General features: G+C 43.4%; 1 protein-coding gene across 1 annotated transcript in view; it reads right to left on the bottom strand.

The window, feature by feature from the left end:
* The window catches only part of pard3ba (par-3 family cell polarity regulator beta a), a 196,539-nt gene extending 185,082 nt beyond the window's left edge, over positions 1-11,457 (bottom strand). Inside the window, exons 1-2 of the mRNA XM_031738444.2 lie at positions 10,986-11,457; positions 2,103-2,204 (exon numbers count right to left, since the gene is read on the bottom strand). Coding sequence (XP_031594304.1) covers positions 2,103-2,204; positions 10,986-11,102 — 219 coding nt within the window. The 5' untranslated portion in view covers positions 11,103-11,457. The remainder of the gene's footprint in view (positions 1-2,102; positions 2,205-10,985) is intronic.
* Between the last annotated feature and the right edge of the window lie 6,566 nt (positions 11,458-18,023).

The following is an 18,023-nucleotide window of genomic DNA, read 5'->3' as shown; positions in this document are numbered from 1 at the left end:
TCATCAGATTGGTATTAATATTCATGAGGAGGCTGTGTCCGGTATCTCGAGTCGGGGGGCTAATGAACACAGAGTGTTCTCATGCTGGCGTGTATGTGTGTGCGGGCATGTCGCAGATGCAGGGGGGCAGGAGTGTAATCAAATCACAGCCGACCCCTCGTCTCCGCCCTCATCAACCACCGATGGCACTCCTCCCATAAATGCTAACATGCTACGTTACGTGTTCGCCTGTGGTTCGGCCCAGGCGGTGGGGATGTCGGAGATGCGTGTGAAAGTGTGGATGAATAATAGTCAGGGGGGCTCAAACAGATAAAGAGCTCTGGACTCGCGGCTAAGCTAACCACTAGGCGTACAAATAGCAAACCATTATCTCTCATTAGCATCCGCAGCTAACACAGGGCCCATGCTGTGCAGTGGAGGGCCCTCACAATGGGTCCACTCTTGTATGATTGATGGTGAAACAGCGCCGGCTACAATAACAGAACAAAAAAATAATAATAAAGCACTAAAGATAGAATCTGCCGGCTGCAGCGAGGTAATAAAAATGTAGACAAACAAAAGGAAGTCAGACTAATCAAGAATGCCAGGCACGGCTCATTAATCTGTGAGAGCCGACGCTGCTTGGGAGCCCGGAGATAAGTCGGATGACTGGCACGTTGTGAAGATCACGCACGCTCGTCCTATTCCGGCTGCTATCTTTTCATCAGCAGCAAAAAAACCCAGAAAAAACAAAAGGATGAAATGAGAAGTGAGATGAGAGGAGGAAGGGCGTTTAGAGAATTGGGTGAAAGCCGGGAGAGTAAAGTAACAAAGGTAAATAGGACAGTTCCTGCACGGTGCAGGTTCGAGTGAAGCATTTGCTCAGCACGCTCGGAAAACAAGAGCGCCGATGTCGGGGTTAACGTGTTGTTGGAAGAGTTTGATCAAACGCCAGATTTCAATTATGACACTTCATCGCCGCTTTGCCGACGCTGACAAAAGGCAGGCTCAGGGTTGGAAAATGAGTCATTAAAATCTATGACTCACCTTCTTATGCGCAAATAAGACGCCGATCTTATGATTAGAATTCCATCTGCCCGGAAAATGAAGTTTTTGTTCTTTGATTGCTAAAAAATATTTCTCCCTCCACGAAAGGTTTCCACTGAGTTTACACATCTATTATTTAGCTCTGTCCCCCTTTTTCACAAAGAGTACAGAGTACACACACACACACACACACACACTATTGTTCACGCAGCTTAAAACACCAACTCTTGTTGCACTGTAAAAGGTCGGCTGAATATTCCAATTCCATTTCATTTGGCCTTTTTTGCTGACTAAGTGTTGGTAATTCATCATTCATCTGGACCCAGGGCTTATGAATATGGATTTTGGGTGGTTTATTAGCACAATTTAGGAATGCATTATGGGAAATTAGCAGGGGGAATAAAATTTTCTCTTTGCTGGAAATTGGGCCACCGTGTGTCTGTTTTTTTGCGCGTGTGTGTGAATGCAGAACAACTCCCAACCAGCGCTCTGTTCGGGCAAACTTCCCTCTGCATGAGGCTGATTTCTTTAAATCTGAAATGGTGCCCTTTCACTACAAATGAAGATGACGCCTATAATGATCAGCGTGCTAAAGAACCACAGGGAAGAGGAGAAATTAAGTTCGCTTTCACACCACAGAGAAGTAAACTACGACGCAATCGACTCCAGAGCAGAAAACTCATTTTGTCACGTCTTCTTTAGCTGGTTTAGACTCTCATAACCAGTGGATTCGCAAATACTTTGTTTATCGAGCATTCTGTCATCCTGCTGGGCTGGAGACTTTAGCAGGGAGTCCAAACAAATCCTCCGCAAGGCGCTCAGAATGACAGATTCTCTGCTGTAATATACCGTCTCTCCTGGCAGGTAAGAACAATCAAGAAACAGCTTAATATTAGTGCCAAGGCTCATTTTGTCATGCTTCGCTGTCCAACTGTGAGAAACTGCTGTCAATCACATGTCACGAAGAGCGGATGAAAAGGATAGCACAAAACAGCAGACAGATAAACACAAAGCAAAAACATAACTAAGAAATCTTTTTGCTGGAGTGTCAGGGTTTGAGTTCGAGTCTTTCTCACCTTGTCTCTGTCTTCCACTAGATCGCTCAGCAGGTCATCCATGTCCAGGATGCCTCCCTCCATATACTCCAAGTGGTGGGTCTGCACGGCAGTCTCTCCACGCTGGAAACAAAAGACACAAGTTGGAAAACTTTAGGACCAGACAATCAAGATATCAGCATTAAACTCCCCTCACTGATCTACATTTAACACCCAATGGCAACCCAATCCTGAATTGGATAAGCAGAAGAGGAATGATGGATGGATGGATTTAGGACAGAGCCCATAGTGCAATCCATCACCATCGTCTTTCATAGTTAAGCCAAAAGCAGACAACACCGATCCAATCAGACATCGAAAAAGAACCAGTTAGCTCCAGTTCTTACTTTCCGTTGCTCATACTTTAATTATTAGCAACAAAACTTATCAAAGTCTTAAATCCAAACAAATTACACTGACTGATGCCAGGAAACCCTAAAAGGCAATTAATAGTCGCTGTTGTGCAACAGTTTTACCACTACCACAGCATATTTGCCATTTATGTAGCCTATGAGAAGCACGGGAAACAGGCATTTACGATATTACAGAACAGTCATAACAAAAATTCTCCGCCAAAGTGACGGAGAAACACACCAACCAACCACAACGTTTAAAACAATGACAGGTGAATATCAGCAGCAGTGACTAACAACGATGGGCCCTGGCATTCGAGTGAAAGTTGTTTTGACGTGTACCACCCATCTGAACTATGCTTCAAACCAGTACATACCTAAACAGTAACGCCGTCCCTGACAGCAACTGTTTCTGAGTGGCCTGAGTAACACAACAAAGAGCCTATCGTTTTGATCTGGCCTCTTGAGCTCGCCGAATACCAGCGAATAACCCGCTACAGAGCAAGTCATGAGATAAGAGACTTCAAGTTCAAAACAACTTTTCAGTGACCAAACTGGGAAACAGTCTGTGTCTGACTGAGCACTTTTAACCTAACATTCACACACGCACAGATATTTCCATGGAAGCACAGGGGGGAAACTCAGTTCAGTATCTTCCACGAGGACACTTCGACATGCTGACTTGAAGAGCTGAAGATCAAACTACTGACCTTCAGGACAACTGGCTTTACCCCCAGAACCGCAGCTGCTTCTCAGGAGGTCAAAGCTCATAAATATCTTAATAATAGTGGTGTGATGCTGAAGTCTATTAACACTTAGAGAGTTGGCATATCAGCTTTCAATAGATTAAACTACTTTTCCACCCAAAACATGTAGATCGCACCAAAATTCATACAATTCTTTATTTAATATTATGATCACGATGTAGCTCACATGATGTTCATCCCTCTGCTTTAGCTACAGCAGTGTGACTTTTACCTTTAGCTCTTTGGATTTTTCTAGCATGATCCTTTGCTGTTTCTTTGCAAAGAACATGCCGCTTTGCTAACAGTGAACCTGTCCACAGTGCCGAGGCGATGTCTCAACAGTTCAGGGCTGCTTTGGCAGCATCAGAGTGACCTACATAGTATCAGTCAGCTGCTTTTGACGCTGTCACACGTATATATATGTATTTTTAGGCAGCATGTGAAAAAGTTCCACAGCTAAGACAGAACAAGATACCTGTAAGTAAGAATGTTTGCATTATGCTACAAAACTGTAACAAGCCTTTAAACTTTATGCAGTCCTCGTGGCTCTACTTCCTTCAGTCCATCTTCATAAAACATGCGTTCATGCTTTATTCAGTTGAAAGTTCTAGCTTTAAAAATGTTAGTTGTAGCTCTGTTTTGGCCAACTTACTATAAATGCTATGTTTATAGCAACTAATGTAACATAGTAGCCACAAATCTGGACTCCACAGTAGGTTTTCCTGTTTGTTGGGTAAGTATATGATTGTACGTGTCACCGTGTTATCGGTACAGTTTGTGCAGAAGTATGTGAGAGCACGATGAGGGCATGACATTTTTCCAGTTTTGCTGCTCCGTGGGGAGCGGTGGGCACATTCCGGGCCAGTTTTACGATCCCGATGAGCAAGTCAGAGTGAACACGCCCTCAGACAGGAAACTGCACACAGCTCATCAACAAACACAACAGGGACTTTTGACAAAGCCACAATCTGCAATATGCTGTTTACACAACATAATCAATGGAGAAGTACACGAACAATGACATCTTCCCCTTTTTGCGACCCTGCATACACGCACGCAGCCTGCTGTGGTCGGGCTCTGCTTTGGACAAAGTTTTTGTTTTGTTTTTTCCTGAAGGAAGATGGTAAATTGGACACATTTAAAAAACTATACAATCCCATGCTTGTGGGTTAAATTTAGCTCATATTTGGAGTTTGTTCTGCACAATTTCTATTAGAAGAAAATTGTAGACTAAGAAAAGAAATCTTTGACGAGCCTTATCGTTCCTAACAATGCACGGAGTAGGAAATGGCTTATTAGGAAGCACCCATACCAATAAGCAATCTGTCCTAAACAACACAAGACTGCATTACCAGCAAAAGCATCGACTATAGGCGAGAAGCCTCGGAGGCTGGAATGAGTTTGGCTGAGACCCAGTGAGCGGCTTCCGCTGTATCACCGTGCCCTGTTGTGAATGAGCTCCTTCTTGCTCGGCTGCACTCGAATGTGAATTACGGAGCGCAGGGGAAAAAGAAAAAAAAACAAAAACAAAACGAGAGCGTCTTCCTTTCACAGTGGGCCAAGTCTATTCTCTTAAACAAATGGCAGGGAGAGCCTGGGATCTCGATCACAGCAATAACGCCAGAACCTCTCTCTACTCAGAAGTGTCATTAAAGTAAGTGTCACTTCAGAGATAAAGCAAGCGCAGAAAATAACTACGACAAGCAAAATCTTTATCATTATGTTGTTTTTAAAAGTTCGACTCAAATTTACTCATAAGGCACCAAATCACAACAACAGTCGCCTTAACAAGCTTTATATTATAAGCTAGAGACCCTACAATAATAATGAGGAAACTGCAAAAATCAAATGATTGATTGTTGAGGAAGCACTTGGTCACAGTGGGAAAAAAACAATTTAACAGGAAAAAACCTTCGGCAGAGGTTTGTTGGTGAGATTGGTGACGTCTACATGCTAACATTTAAATAAAAAGCTGCACAGCCTTTACGTAGGTCTGTCCCGAGTTGGTGATTTGGCACACGGTGAACTGGATCCTAAATAGTGCCTGAACTTTCCCTATTTAGCTACATGTTCTCAAAGATGGTCGTACCACGTGTTACATAATATGTAAAGGTCCGCTGTGGAGCAGAGGCTGCACACAAAGCTGAATGCAGCCGTTTGTGTCACTGTACTACAGAGACACGGCGAACATGTGCTCTGGGAAATCAAAATGGAGTCATCTGAAAAGAAGTTCACAGGGAATAAGAAGAACGTGCTTTCAGGAACACCTGCACATGAATGGAATGTGACTACAAGCAGACAGGAAAGTCGCACAATAAAGAACAAGCAGACATGAGAGATGTCCGTAGCTGTGAGCGCAGGTTTCCCACACAATCAGATTGCTTTCAGACAAGAGGCAAATACACACGACACGTTAAAACACGCAGTGAGCTTGGGAGCTGTTAACTAACGACTCCTCAAAGTATACCAAGCACGAATCTGATCATTTGGTGTTGCTTCTTCTTTAAAAAAAAAAAAAAAAAAAAAAATGTTTACTACAGGGTAGCACAAGCCCGAGCAAAAAAAAAAAATGAACAAAAGAAAAGACGTCAGTATGGACCGAGGATGCCACGCCAGAAAAACCGGTCGAACCTGAAAAACTCACGGCATTCTTCTACTGCTGTGTGTGCGTGTGTGTTTGTGCACAGGCCAGCAACAGCAAAGGATGGGAAGGGCGGTCATTGGTGCTTTTGCGATGACATCTGCACACACCTTAGTGAAATCAGAGGCGCGAGCGCGGTTTTTAAAGGAAAAGAACTAATTCAAATCACTGGATTAGTGCGCGGGAACGTCCAAGTGTTAATGAGCATCGCAGTGAGCGGAGCTTAAGCACACCTGGCACACGCGGGAGGCCCCGAGCAGCTTTTTCCTCTCTACCCAGTGATGAAAAGGGATGAACGGATGACACTTCACAGGAAAAGTAATCTTTAGGGAGGAAAGAGGGCAATAAAGAGAAGTTCTTCTGAAGTCCCTCATTGTCAATCCCTGGTAATTCCACTCACTCTTCCCAAGAAATAAATAACAAAAGGAATCGGGAGTCAGTCAGTCAACGGCAGAGGGGAATTACCGTGACAGTTAGAAGAGTAAATTCCCCGCAAATTACACCATTAAGTCCCCCCATCATTTAAAGAGATACCTCCTCCCCCCCCTTCTCCACCTTCACTCTGGTGAGCAAATACGACACCACTCGAGAGCGCTGAAGCACTGGGCCGATTAGTGAAGCTAAACTCGGCGAGGAGGCGGCGGCGGCGGCGGTGGAGGGGGAGTGAAGGGGAGGCTATTTCACACTTTGATCCTCAGAAGAATGTGTAATTACAAAGCTGCAGGAGCAAGGCGTGGATTTAGCCATGACCAAAAAAAAAAAAATGTTTTAATGAACACGTCGATGAGGAGCATCCGCCAAGGCATGAGAGTAGAGAGAAAAGCTGGAGGGAGTTATTGTCAGGGGGTTAGGGTTAGGTGTGATGCGTTTCCACCTTGCAAAACTATGACATCACAACAATGTGATTGCTCGCTTGGGATGGTGAACCTGGACCAGCATTAGTTTTGAAGATCCAGGAGCAAAACCCACAAAACACTGCGTCTGTAGCTTTTTAAGGATTATGCATTAAATTCGGTTATTACAGAAGAGCTGATGCTTTTTAAATGATTTCACATTTTATTTCGTTATTTTGAATACCTCTGAACAACGGTGAGATTAAACCTTGTTTTTGTCAAGCCATTTACCAAAAAATGGTTCTGCCATTTCAATCCTGCATGTTTTCTAAAACTGAGGCACTTGCATTCAAATTCATCCAAATTACCACCACTTTTAACGAATTTTGGGTTTGCTTGTTTAGATATTGCTTATAAATGCTCATTTTTTTGTGACATTTTGATCCTTGTTTTGTTTTTTTTAACACTTTCATCTTTCGGTAAGTGGCAAGTGTCATGGGATCACATCTGCTTTTTAATGCCTTTTTAATGGCTGGGGTATCCGAGTTTAAAGTCTCGTGCATCAGCCTGCACCTGTCCTGCTTCAGTGCCCTAAAGGCAGAAATACAGCGTCATCTCTACAGCGGGATGGTTTTCCTTCAGGGATCAGCTGTGCCGAATGATTTCCCCTAAAACGCAATTGCAGCAGTCTGATGAATGCATCTGACAGTCTGCGTGTGCTTAAATCCAATGTCACAAATGACCTGAGCTGCTTGCAACTTTTTAAAAGAAATGCATTTTACACAGGGCAGAGCCTTGACGCACACACCAACCCACACTGGACAATTCCTCTCCTTCCTGCTTACTTACACAAGGAGGACAGAGCGCTTTCAGCTTGCTTAGAGAGCTGTCAGCACATACGAGGTATACGGGCTGTAATCAGAACTGAAGCTGCACAGACAGGGCTTGAGACAGAGAGAGACAGCTACAGTACCTGGTTCTTTCCCCTGAGAATTCACAAGACGCGGAGTCCCCCAGGCTAAAGCACATACACTACTCAGCCCTGCAACTATGGGGGTTTTACATCATCACAGTTTACAGGAATGACTTTAATAAATGATCGCAGGATTTCCCACAGATTCAGATTCTATTAGAGGCTGTCAGGCCTGTGAATTGGGGTAAGTGGACACATAGGTGTAGCACATGCTGCGATAGGAGACACACATACAATCTGAACTACTAAATCACGCCATTTATACGTTTCCTTTCTGCAAATTATTTTATCTGCCAAATACTTTGTGACAAATAACTCGTGATTACAACCAGTTGCTTCTCACGTGAGTCTCCAACTTCGCCATCTTGACCGTAGCCCTTAGTCTGCACCGAATCAACCTCTCCAGCTCGCAACGGATCATAAGGGGGAAGATATACCATCGCCAGCCGGAGCTCAAAAAGGGAAAGTTGGAGGAAAATCCCACAGTGGAATAAGATCTTATCTGGGGAAGGAGCTGTATGATAACGAGGACTGCCCAGACAGTGACTGGCCCAGCGAGCCACTTTTTGAATTTGTACTGCCAATCATGCAAAAATATGTTACTTGAGATGTCCTAATGGAAAAATTGTTGTGTGCAGATGCACGCCATCTAACCATCTAATAAAATTTGTGCATAACACCCCCCCACAAATCATGTGTTTTAGTCACACCATAGCTGAGATTAAAGTCAGAAAACTACTGTGTGCTTTACTTTTCATGTTTCATCAGTATACTGGTACTTTGCACACTCCAATTTTAGAAATCACACTGCATAATGAGCAGAAATCTTCTCTATAAAGACACATTTTGTCAGGAGACTTAGCCGTTTTCGCCACGGTAAGAGATAAAAGCAGCTGGAAACTGCTAATTGGTGAGGTCTACATGCCATTATGGCAATGCACAGAGGGCCTGTGCAGAATCCAGTTTACCCTGCACATGGTCATAAACAAACACACACACACACACACGAACACACAAATAGTGATTAAACCCAGGTTTTTGACACTGTCCCTGCTGTCAGCGGCCACACCGCTGACAGCAGGGACAAGTGGAGAAATGTGCGGTTGAGTGGAGAAATGTGCGGTTAATGTGGGTGCTAAGTGGATTCTGCTGGCAGGAGCAACCGCCTCATCTGGTCAGATCTGCTCGGCCCTCTCTGGCAGCTACAGAGCTGGACTGTCCTCGCAATGAGCTGCCTCTATTAAGAGGAAGGCCACAGACCGCTAAGTCAGCGTCTCGTAACGGCTCCTAATTAACATGCTTTGTGAAAAGCAATCAAGGCCCAGGCATGTTTTTAATAGCAGGCTCACATTTTAACCCGGTGCAGCTTGTGCACCCGCGGCGCGCCGCTGGGAGAATCGGCCGTGACTGCTGGGCAGAGCGGGCACGGCTGTGGCTGTCAGTGAAGCAGACAGCTCAGGGGACACTGAGTGAGATGAGCTCCCCCGCCTGTTCGTGTGGCTGTGGAGATGTTTGTGTGCGCCTCTTCACTAAGAGGAAGCAATCCATCGAGCCATCCAAGACACCTAATCTGTCCTTCCATCCCTGCCACCACGGCTCCTCGAATCCCCACATGGCAGCCTCTTGCCTCACCTTGAGGAGGGGAGAGGGAGGGAGGGTGCCTGGGCAGAAGGCTGAAGGAGGGGGAACCGATAAGAGCAGGGCCTGTCACCAATCCTAATCCCCAATCACTCACAGGACAAAGCCTCCTGTCCACCACGCACCTCCCCAACTGCGGCCACATTGAGGACATAAAGCAGTAAACTTCCACCTGCCCGCTGAGATACCAGAGCTTAAACAGGGCGCTATTGTACAGGTAGACAGCCACGGCTGCAGCCGGCACCACTCACACCCATCCTCGCTGAGATGAAACACACATAAGGTGCGCTATCACGCAAGGACAGCACGCTCGCACGCTGCTGATTAATAAAAAGGTCAGTTCGGCAGAATGATTAATGCTCAAGTGATTGCAGCAGGGAGCAGAACGCTGCTGTGTGTATGTGAACACTGGAAAGAAAAACTCCAGTCACAAAAAAACAATACTCCTCGCATTCTTAGCCATTAGCTACCTAGTGATGGGGTCAGTGGAGCATTATATGTATTATATAAAAGTGCATAAACTTTACCAGAGCAGCATTAAATTGGTTGGACTATTTTTGACCCACCTGAACTGGCAGATCGCTGGATAAAGTTTCAGAGATGCCTAGCACAGTGGACTCCCTGAACCCTATGACAGCAATAATCTGAGTGGCCCTGCAGGATGCTTAACTAGGCCAGGCCTTTTCACTACAGCTGATCATGCTGAAATGGAAGAAGACAACCCCACCTTTCCACAAACTCCTGGGTGGAGGACATACTTTAAATTGAAACAACTGACACAGAGAACTGAGGGCTGGCAGCAGCTTGAGAACCCATGTTGGATAGTGATGAGGGAAATTTTATTTTTATATATTCCTCCGCCAAGGAGGCACGTAATCAGCGTTGTTAGCCAATGAGAAAACAAAACACAAACCTCATGAAACTAAAGACCAGAGTGGTGAAGACTGGAAAAAAAAAGGGGCAAAAGACATTATATTATATCTTCCTTGAAACTGCTTTAATGGAGGATGCACTCTTGTGATTATATTTATTTATTTATTAATTATAGGGGAGCAGGTTGCTCTTTTCTCTCTGATGGTGTGCAGCAATGTTTATGTGGGTGCTATGTGTCAAAGTAACATCCACAAGAATGCCAGCATCCACAGTGTTTCAGCAAAACACTGCATTGTTGTTACTCTCTTCACCTGATACCCAGATGTAATGTGGTGGCTGAGAGGTGCACTTACAAAAAAACATTTAAAAAAAATAAATAAATAATGTACTAATCCCACAGTGCGTGATTCTTTTAGCAAAACTCATTAATAGGACAGAAACTCTCTTAATTAAAAAAAAAAAAAACTCGAATAGATTTAAAACTTTTTAACTTTCAACAACATTTTGACTTGCTTGGCATAAATAAGTGCCATAAAGTGAATTCGGCTCAATTTTAGCCGCAAAATTAATTGTCTGTAAGCAATAAATAGCTTTTTTCTCCGTGTTATTTAAGCTAGCTGCTAACGTTAGCTCCGATAGTGAAGACGTCATAACCTGTAAATTAGCCGTGTCACGTGACCCACACCCCAGCCCAAGTTATGAGCGCTACCCCTCACAAAATGCGAGGAATGACTGGAATGAAACGTTGTGTCATGTTGGCTCTGTGTTCATGGAGAATAGCGTGAAGTAGCGCAAAGACGGCGCTTACCTGCTCCAAAATCCTGCGGTACCTCCGCGTAGCTTGTTCGATTAAATCCCGGACTGTCCACCCAGCTTTGCAGGGAACCACCACAGAGGTGTCCCCGAAAGTTACCGTAACTTTCATTATAGCAACAAGTTCAGAAAAAATAATAATAATTAATTTAAAATAGTTAATGAAGTAATCCAAGTTTCGGTAATCTCTCGACCCGGAGCTTCTCCCGGTGTTGGAGACGGACAAAGTGGCACCTGTCTGTCGAAACTGGCGCAACAGGTGTCTCAGGTCTGGATGAAATCACCTTAAAGTCACTAATCAGAGGTTACCGAAATACAGCGACGTGTAAAACTCCAGAAGACATCTTATTTTGTGGGAAAAGTGGAAGAAAAAGCGGTTATCACAGTCGCCGAGAGTGACTTTCTGTCATGTTGCGCTGTCCGCCGATACACCCAAACAAAACAAACCGAGACAGGAACCCGGAAGAAATCACGGTGACTCTGGCACTCCAGGGAATTACATTCCCACTGACATACACCACCCACACTTTATGGTTTATTTCTACAGGCTTCATTAATGCGCATGACAATAGTTAAACAAGTTATTATGTCTCATATAACGCTAATAGAGGCACAGAAAGAAGTACCTGTATGTAAATGTGGTTCACACACATTTTTTTTCATGGGCTGTTGCATAAAGATTATGAATAAAGAGTCAAAAACAAAAGCATCAGGGTGGAGTCAACTGTAACATTGATGTAAATGTAAATTTACATCATTCTTTATATATTATTACCTGATTAAAAACTCAGCTGGGCTGTAAAAGGAAGTTAAAAAAAAGAAATGCAAGCACAAAGAAAATGTGGCAGCACAGGCTCTGTGAAGTCACAGAGACATTTTTTATCCAGACATCTTAAAAGCAGCAACTAAACAACAAATATACCTTGAAGAAAGTAGAAAATCTGATAGAACTCAGGTGGAAAGATCCAGTCGTGAATGATCACAGCAGATCTGTACCTTTGTTTTTGTCAGTATTGTTTTACTGCACTTACTTTCATTTACACTTACATTTCCAAATGATCATTTTTCCTTATTATAATCATTATTAAGATTATTGTAGGCAGTGGTGTTGTACTGGCCTTCGTTGTATTAGGAAGTGTTCCTAATATTATGCCCACCCCATTAACATTTATTTCCTACCTGTCAGATTTTCTGGCACATAGCTTAGACAGAAAAAGTATGACATTAACTCTCTACGTGTGTTTGCTGAGAACTATATTAGCTCCTTCCCTACTCTAGCCCCCATACACCACCTCACCTCTACTCACACACTTTTTCCCTAACTGTTATTGTCTGTCATTTTATGTCATTAGGTGTGCTGTGAAATTGCCTTTATGGATATTAATGGCCACTGACACGCTCCTGTGCCTTATTCCCCCCGCATTGTTTGGTTCTGCTCTGGGGAATTTTCTCCACATCAAGTCTGAAAGCCACGGCAGCAGATGAATTCATAATTGGGACAAGCAATTATTTCCACTGCCAGTGTAATTCATCCGAAATGTACGGAACGGAACAATGAAGGGGTGACAGCCTCTTTTTGCTTCTTGTTTCATCTCAGTCCATGGTAAACAAGGTGAATTTGGAGGGGGAGTCCAGAGAATGAGAGCCCAAGGATAGAAGGCAGACTGGAAAAAAAAAAGAGGAAGAAAGAGAGAATCTCCAATTAGCAAATCCCACAATAGCTGCACATGTCCGTAATCCCTGGGCTCTGATTTTCGAGGCTGAACATAATTTCACGCCTGGTTTAACACTCTGTTTTCACAGGTACTGAGAGTATATGATGCTGGTTATGTTCCCCCAGCTGCTGACTCACCAGTCAGAGAAACTTGAAAACACATGTTCCACTGCTAACTGCAGTCATCCTCATCCGGGCCAGGGGTGTTTCCATACAGCAATGATAAAAACTGAGAGCGGAGAGAGATTAAACTGTATGGTGTAAGTGCTTTAGCTGTCTTTAAATCCTCATTTCAGTCTGGCCCACTATCATAAAAAGAGGGTTGTTAATTCTAAACATCCAATCTAATAAACAACACCAGACGGGAATCAGTAGCAGATTAAACCGTCTGACATTGGCAGAGAAGATTTTGAAGTCTTTAATGGGCACAAACGACATACATAACTCTGCTGCTCAACCCACAAATGCATTTTCCTTAGAAATATGTCACCATTTAAGGCATTCCAACGGTATAAGGTTTATTGCCAAGAAGCATTGTCACATTGTTACAACAAAGAAATAATCAGCCAAACACTAATTTTTTGTACTTTTTTGTTTTGTTCATATTCTCGATCTATTTTTTGAAAGCTGGACCTCTTTTGGGACGACATCAGCAAGGTCGACAGATATGACAACACATATAACATTGATCAAATTAGAAACAGCATAAAAACAAGCACATGGAGCAATGTGAGTGGGTTCCAAAGTGGCTTGCAGGTGAACAGCAACTGTAGGTAGACTTAGAGTTGGATGTCTCGAGACCGGTCTTGAGACCACTTTTACGTGGTCTTGGTCTCGGATCCCTCGGTCTTGTCTTGGTCTTGCTGTCTCGGTCTCGCTGTCTCAGATCGACAGAGTGGTCGGGAGATTTGGAGTCAACAGTATCCATGACACACAACGTAACGTTCGATAATGTGTCATGCGCAAAAGCATCAGCTCTAAGAGCCGTGCTTACAGAGTGCTTTGTAGTGAATCAGAAGAGTCGACTCCCATTGAGCGAGAGCCGGCTCCTCACTTAATTTCCTTTCGCTGCTCAGCTCTCACACAGTGGCTCAGCTATGCTCCAATCCCTCCATAATGTGGCCAATCACATGCGAGGATATAGGATAATATCATTATGTGAAAAACAGAGAGGGTGAGAGATGCGACAGTCAATGGAGCGTGAGTCTGTCCTCTCAGTAAGTGAGTGAGACAGTAGACAGCGGTGAGGAGGGCTGTGCGAGTCCATCGCAAAAACACATAAATATGCCTGGCACCTGTAAACAAAGCAGCATCTGGCTGCAGTTTAAAGACTTTTTAGTCTTGGTCTTGGTCTCGGTCTCGTCTCAACTTTGTCTTGGTCTTGACTCGGTCTGTCTTGGTCTTGTCTTGGTCTCAATACCCTCTGGTCTTGGTATTGTCTTGGTCTTGGTTTAGGCGGTCTTGACTACAAGTCTAGGTAGACTTAAAGCAGCCTAGATGATGTGTGATACATAATATGTGTGAGCTGGATGTTTAGCAGTGCATAACCTGATCCAAAGCTGATATGGGCTGGCATTTAGATGTTATCCCAGGATTGTGGCTAAGCTTGACTTTGTGGCCTGTTTCAGCTCATACGGCTCTCAGTTTGTTCAAGGAAGACACATAACTTCATGGTGACACCATGACTTTCCTATAGTCAGACTGTCAGTGAATATCAGGCCACTGCTGCGTGCAATGGAGCATTTGTAGGTGGCAATGAGAGACTATGCTATGAAATCTACTAAGAAGGCACAATCATATATTGTTTAATTAGTACGCTTTATTGCGCTTTCCCTAATCGAAGACGACATAGACACACTTGTAGCTCCGTATGCCAGTCAAACTGAACTTGAGCTGAACTTGAACATGACCACAATATAGTTCTTCTTCCCTAAAATGTTCCAAAAACAGTGGATGACTGTGACACTGCAATGAAAATTTTAAAAAAAACCCCACCATAACCCACTTATTATAAACAGACGGCGTAGAAAAGCTTCCCTCTTTGTTCAACTGGTTCCTATGTTTTCTGCACACTTCCTCTATATTTATAAAGAAGAAGAGGAAAATGGTGTACACGCTACAGAGGCCTCAAATACCTTCTCACACTCTAACATGTGAAAAAACCAGATGACAAGATGCCATTGTCAGAAATGCAGTGTCGTAATAAAACAAGCAGACGGTGAGAAGCTGCAAAAAAATTTGATCTATTCCCACGTGAGGACGATAGGAGCTGCAGCGTGACCTGAGAGGAAGACGAGTATGACAGCAATGTCACGCTGGAGTGTTTGCACAGCATCACCGCTGTCAGCTCTCTGCTCTGTGATGTCACTTCCTCTATAAATAGAGTAGTAGCTTCTGAGCACGCCCTCACCTGTAGTGGTTTTGAGCAAGATGCCAAAAGCAGGCAGTAATTTAAAAGAGCTGAAAGTCTGTTACAAGCTCATATCGAGCATCTCTGAATGTTCTGTCAAACCTTTTTCTTTTTTTCTTTTTCTTTTTTTAGTCTTTTCAATCTTTTCCTCATCTGGAAGTAAGGCTTGCTTAGCCAGAGTGCTGGTCATCAATAAAAGCCAAGTGATGGTTTTTGTTGTTTTGTTCGTTTCTCTGAGTGCAATTTACAGGGTTGGGTTGTTCGGGTCGATACACATGTTGATTTGCTTTCAGTCTTCAAGCAGTGCCCCTTTTCTAAAGAGCAAAATTGACATGTTCTCAGCGGCAGTGCCACCACCCCTGTGTTTTAGCTCAGTGTGAGACTGGAGCCGGTCAATAGTTGAGACTTGCTTCACTTCCTGCTGCGCTGCTTACAATTACAGGCCCTGAATCATTGGCGAGGATTACTCATAAAAACCTGCTCTGGCTCTCTGATTGTGCGCGTATGTGTGTGTGTGTGCCGTAGCTGCACAAGTAGGGCATGAGAGATAGTGTTCGCAATCACAAAATATGACTTTCATTCGGGATGAGGATTTCATTTCAGACCGCAGGTATAATATTCATGCTGCAAAATTGCATTTCTTTTGTGTGCCGCTGCTGAAAGGCTCCAGCCCAATAGCTAAAGGTGCACGCCTGTGAATTACAAGTGTTACAGGATTGTTGTCTAGAGTAATCACAGCTATTCAAAGCAAAAAAAAAAGCTATCACCATTCACCGTGATCTGTGGACACACAGAGATGTATATTGTACTTTGGCGCTTATATGCTTACAATTTGGGAGGATCTTTGTGGAGCACTGCTGGCGGCCGACTTCCCGCCAGGTACAGTGTGTAGTGTACGGTGTGGACTGAAGGTGCCGGATGAGACGTTTGCAGAATTTTAAATCTGAGAGGAAGTTGGAGGCTTTGATATTCTTCAGTCCTGAAGCGGCGTAGTTAATATATAACATACCATACTTCCAGCTCGGGTATTCACAGCGTTGAAGTACAAATGAGGGGAAATTGAAGAAAAAAGTATTTGTTCTTTCTGTCACAGCCTCTCACGTCTCATCACCGTCAGGGGAATTTTCCCAAAGCGAGCCGGATGTGATCTCTTTAACCTCTTTCATATTGGACAAGTGACCCAGACAACACGATTTCAGGCGAGCTATCATTTGAGCTGAGCGTCTGGGGCCATGTGTCACCCACCATGTTAAACACAGGGTATAAACATAAAGAAACGTCCAAGTCTTTATCTCTTGATCTATATTAATATTACACAGCAAAAGAAAAGGATACAAACGCACATTAAAAAGAGACAGAAGCCTAAATGGTCCCGAGACACGCCTCCCAGCTATCCAAACACTGCACGAGTAGTTCCACGCTGATATCATACTCAGAGACATATGGTTAGTTTACAATAATAGTACAAGTAGTAATGAACAGATTGCAGGAGAAATTTATTTGATATTAATTGCTGATAAAAAATAATAATGAGAGTTTGCATTGTTGTCGAGCTCATCCCACACCTGCAAATCCCTCCAAAAATTGTACATTTATTTAAGAAAAAAAGTTTCACCCGTGTGTGTGGGGGAAAGCATATTATAATTAAATACTCTCACACAGTCTGTCATTTATGAAAAGAATAACACTTTATGCATACTACAAACACTGGGAAAAAAGTCAGTAAAAAAAAGTCCAAAAGGTTGTTTAAAAATTCAGGAGTTTTTTAATATCAACTTTTAAAGATGTTTATCTGTATTTTTTTTAACCACGCACCAAATTTTATTGTTTACTATAAAAACTTAAAAAAAAAAAAATCAGGTTTCTTTGTGTTTATTTACAGTAATCACTGAGAAAAGTATTACGTTCAGTAAGCGTCAGGAAACAGGGCTCATCTATACTTCATAATTCCTGAGATTATGTGGATAGTTCCAGTTAAAAATCATATAAATAAAAAAACCTTCCACTTGTTTTCAGTTTCTTGTATTAGCTGCGCTATGCTAATCGACATTCAAGCTTATCCTGTCAGACTTGTAAGCAGGACTGCTGGATTTCTTAGAAAACTTTTCCTCATAGTTTTCTGCTCTATAAATACTCCCCAGAGATAAACTCGCACATTTGTGGAGTACAGTTGGACACAATCACATCCCAAGTGAAATGATTTGAATGGTCATTGTAGCCCAAGCTTTGTTTTCCTTCAGTGGAACCAAACCAGGAAGTCCTAGCCCGAGCTAACTTCCCAAAATGTGGTTGAGCATACGTTGCACTTGTGGCTGACACCAGAAACATGTGTGATCCGAGTGTAAAAAACATCTGAAGAAGTGCGCTCCGGGGAGGCTGTTGCCAGTGACTGACTCACTGTAAGGTGTTATGCAAGCAGTCAAGCAAGGCTTTTTGTTAATCATTAACTTTTGAAGCATCTCCATTGGCAAGACGCCAGGAGTTATTCCATCATAAAACACACACACACACTCACAGAAACTCCATAGAGCAGGTGTATAAGGAAGAAACAAGGCTGCAGGTGATCACAGCCAGAGGTAGGATGTGGATTTGTCGAATACACCGACGCATCTGCGCATATTTTCACACAATTTCTGAAGAGGAAACATATTTTCTCACTTTTCTCTGCAAGGAAGCCACACAGGAGTAGTCATTCCATCTTTGACTGTTGCACACACCTAATTAGGCTAATTAGAATTTTCTCAGCTGAAGCCTGGAGTTTAACAAGACACGACTCTCGCCCTTTGCACCGTGCTCATTGATGGGTGAGAATGGGACTTTATATTCACCAGGCAGGTAGCACATCACACACTCTCTCTCTCTCTCTCGCTCGCTCACTCTCTCCTGCAAACACACATCCCTTAATGGAT

This window comes from Oreochromis aureus, linkage group 23, assembly GCF_013358895.1.
Source record: "Oreochromis aureus strain Israel breed Guangdong linkage group 23, ZZ_aureus, whole genome shotgun sequence".
Lineage (NCBI taxonomy): Eukaryota > Metazoa > Chordata > Actinopteri > Cichliformes > Cichlidae > Oreochromis > Oreochromis aureus.
The sequence above is the reverse complement of the archived record's forward strand: the minus strand, read 5'-3'. Positions and strand labels throughout refer to the sequence as shown.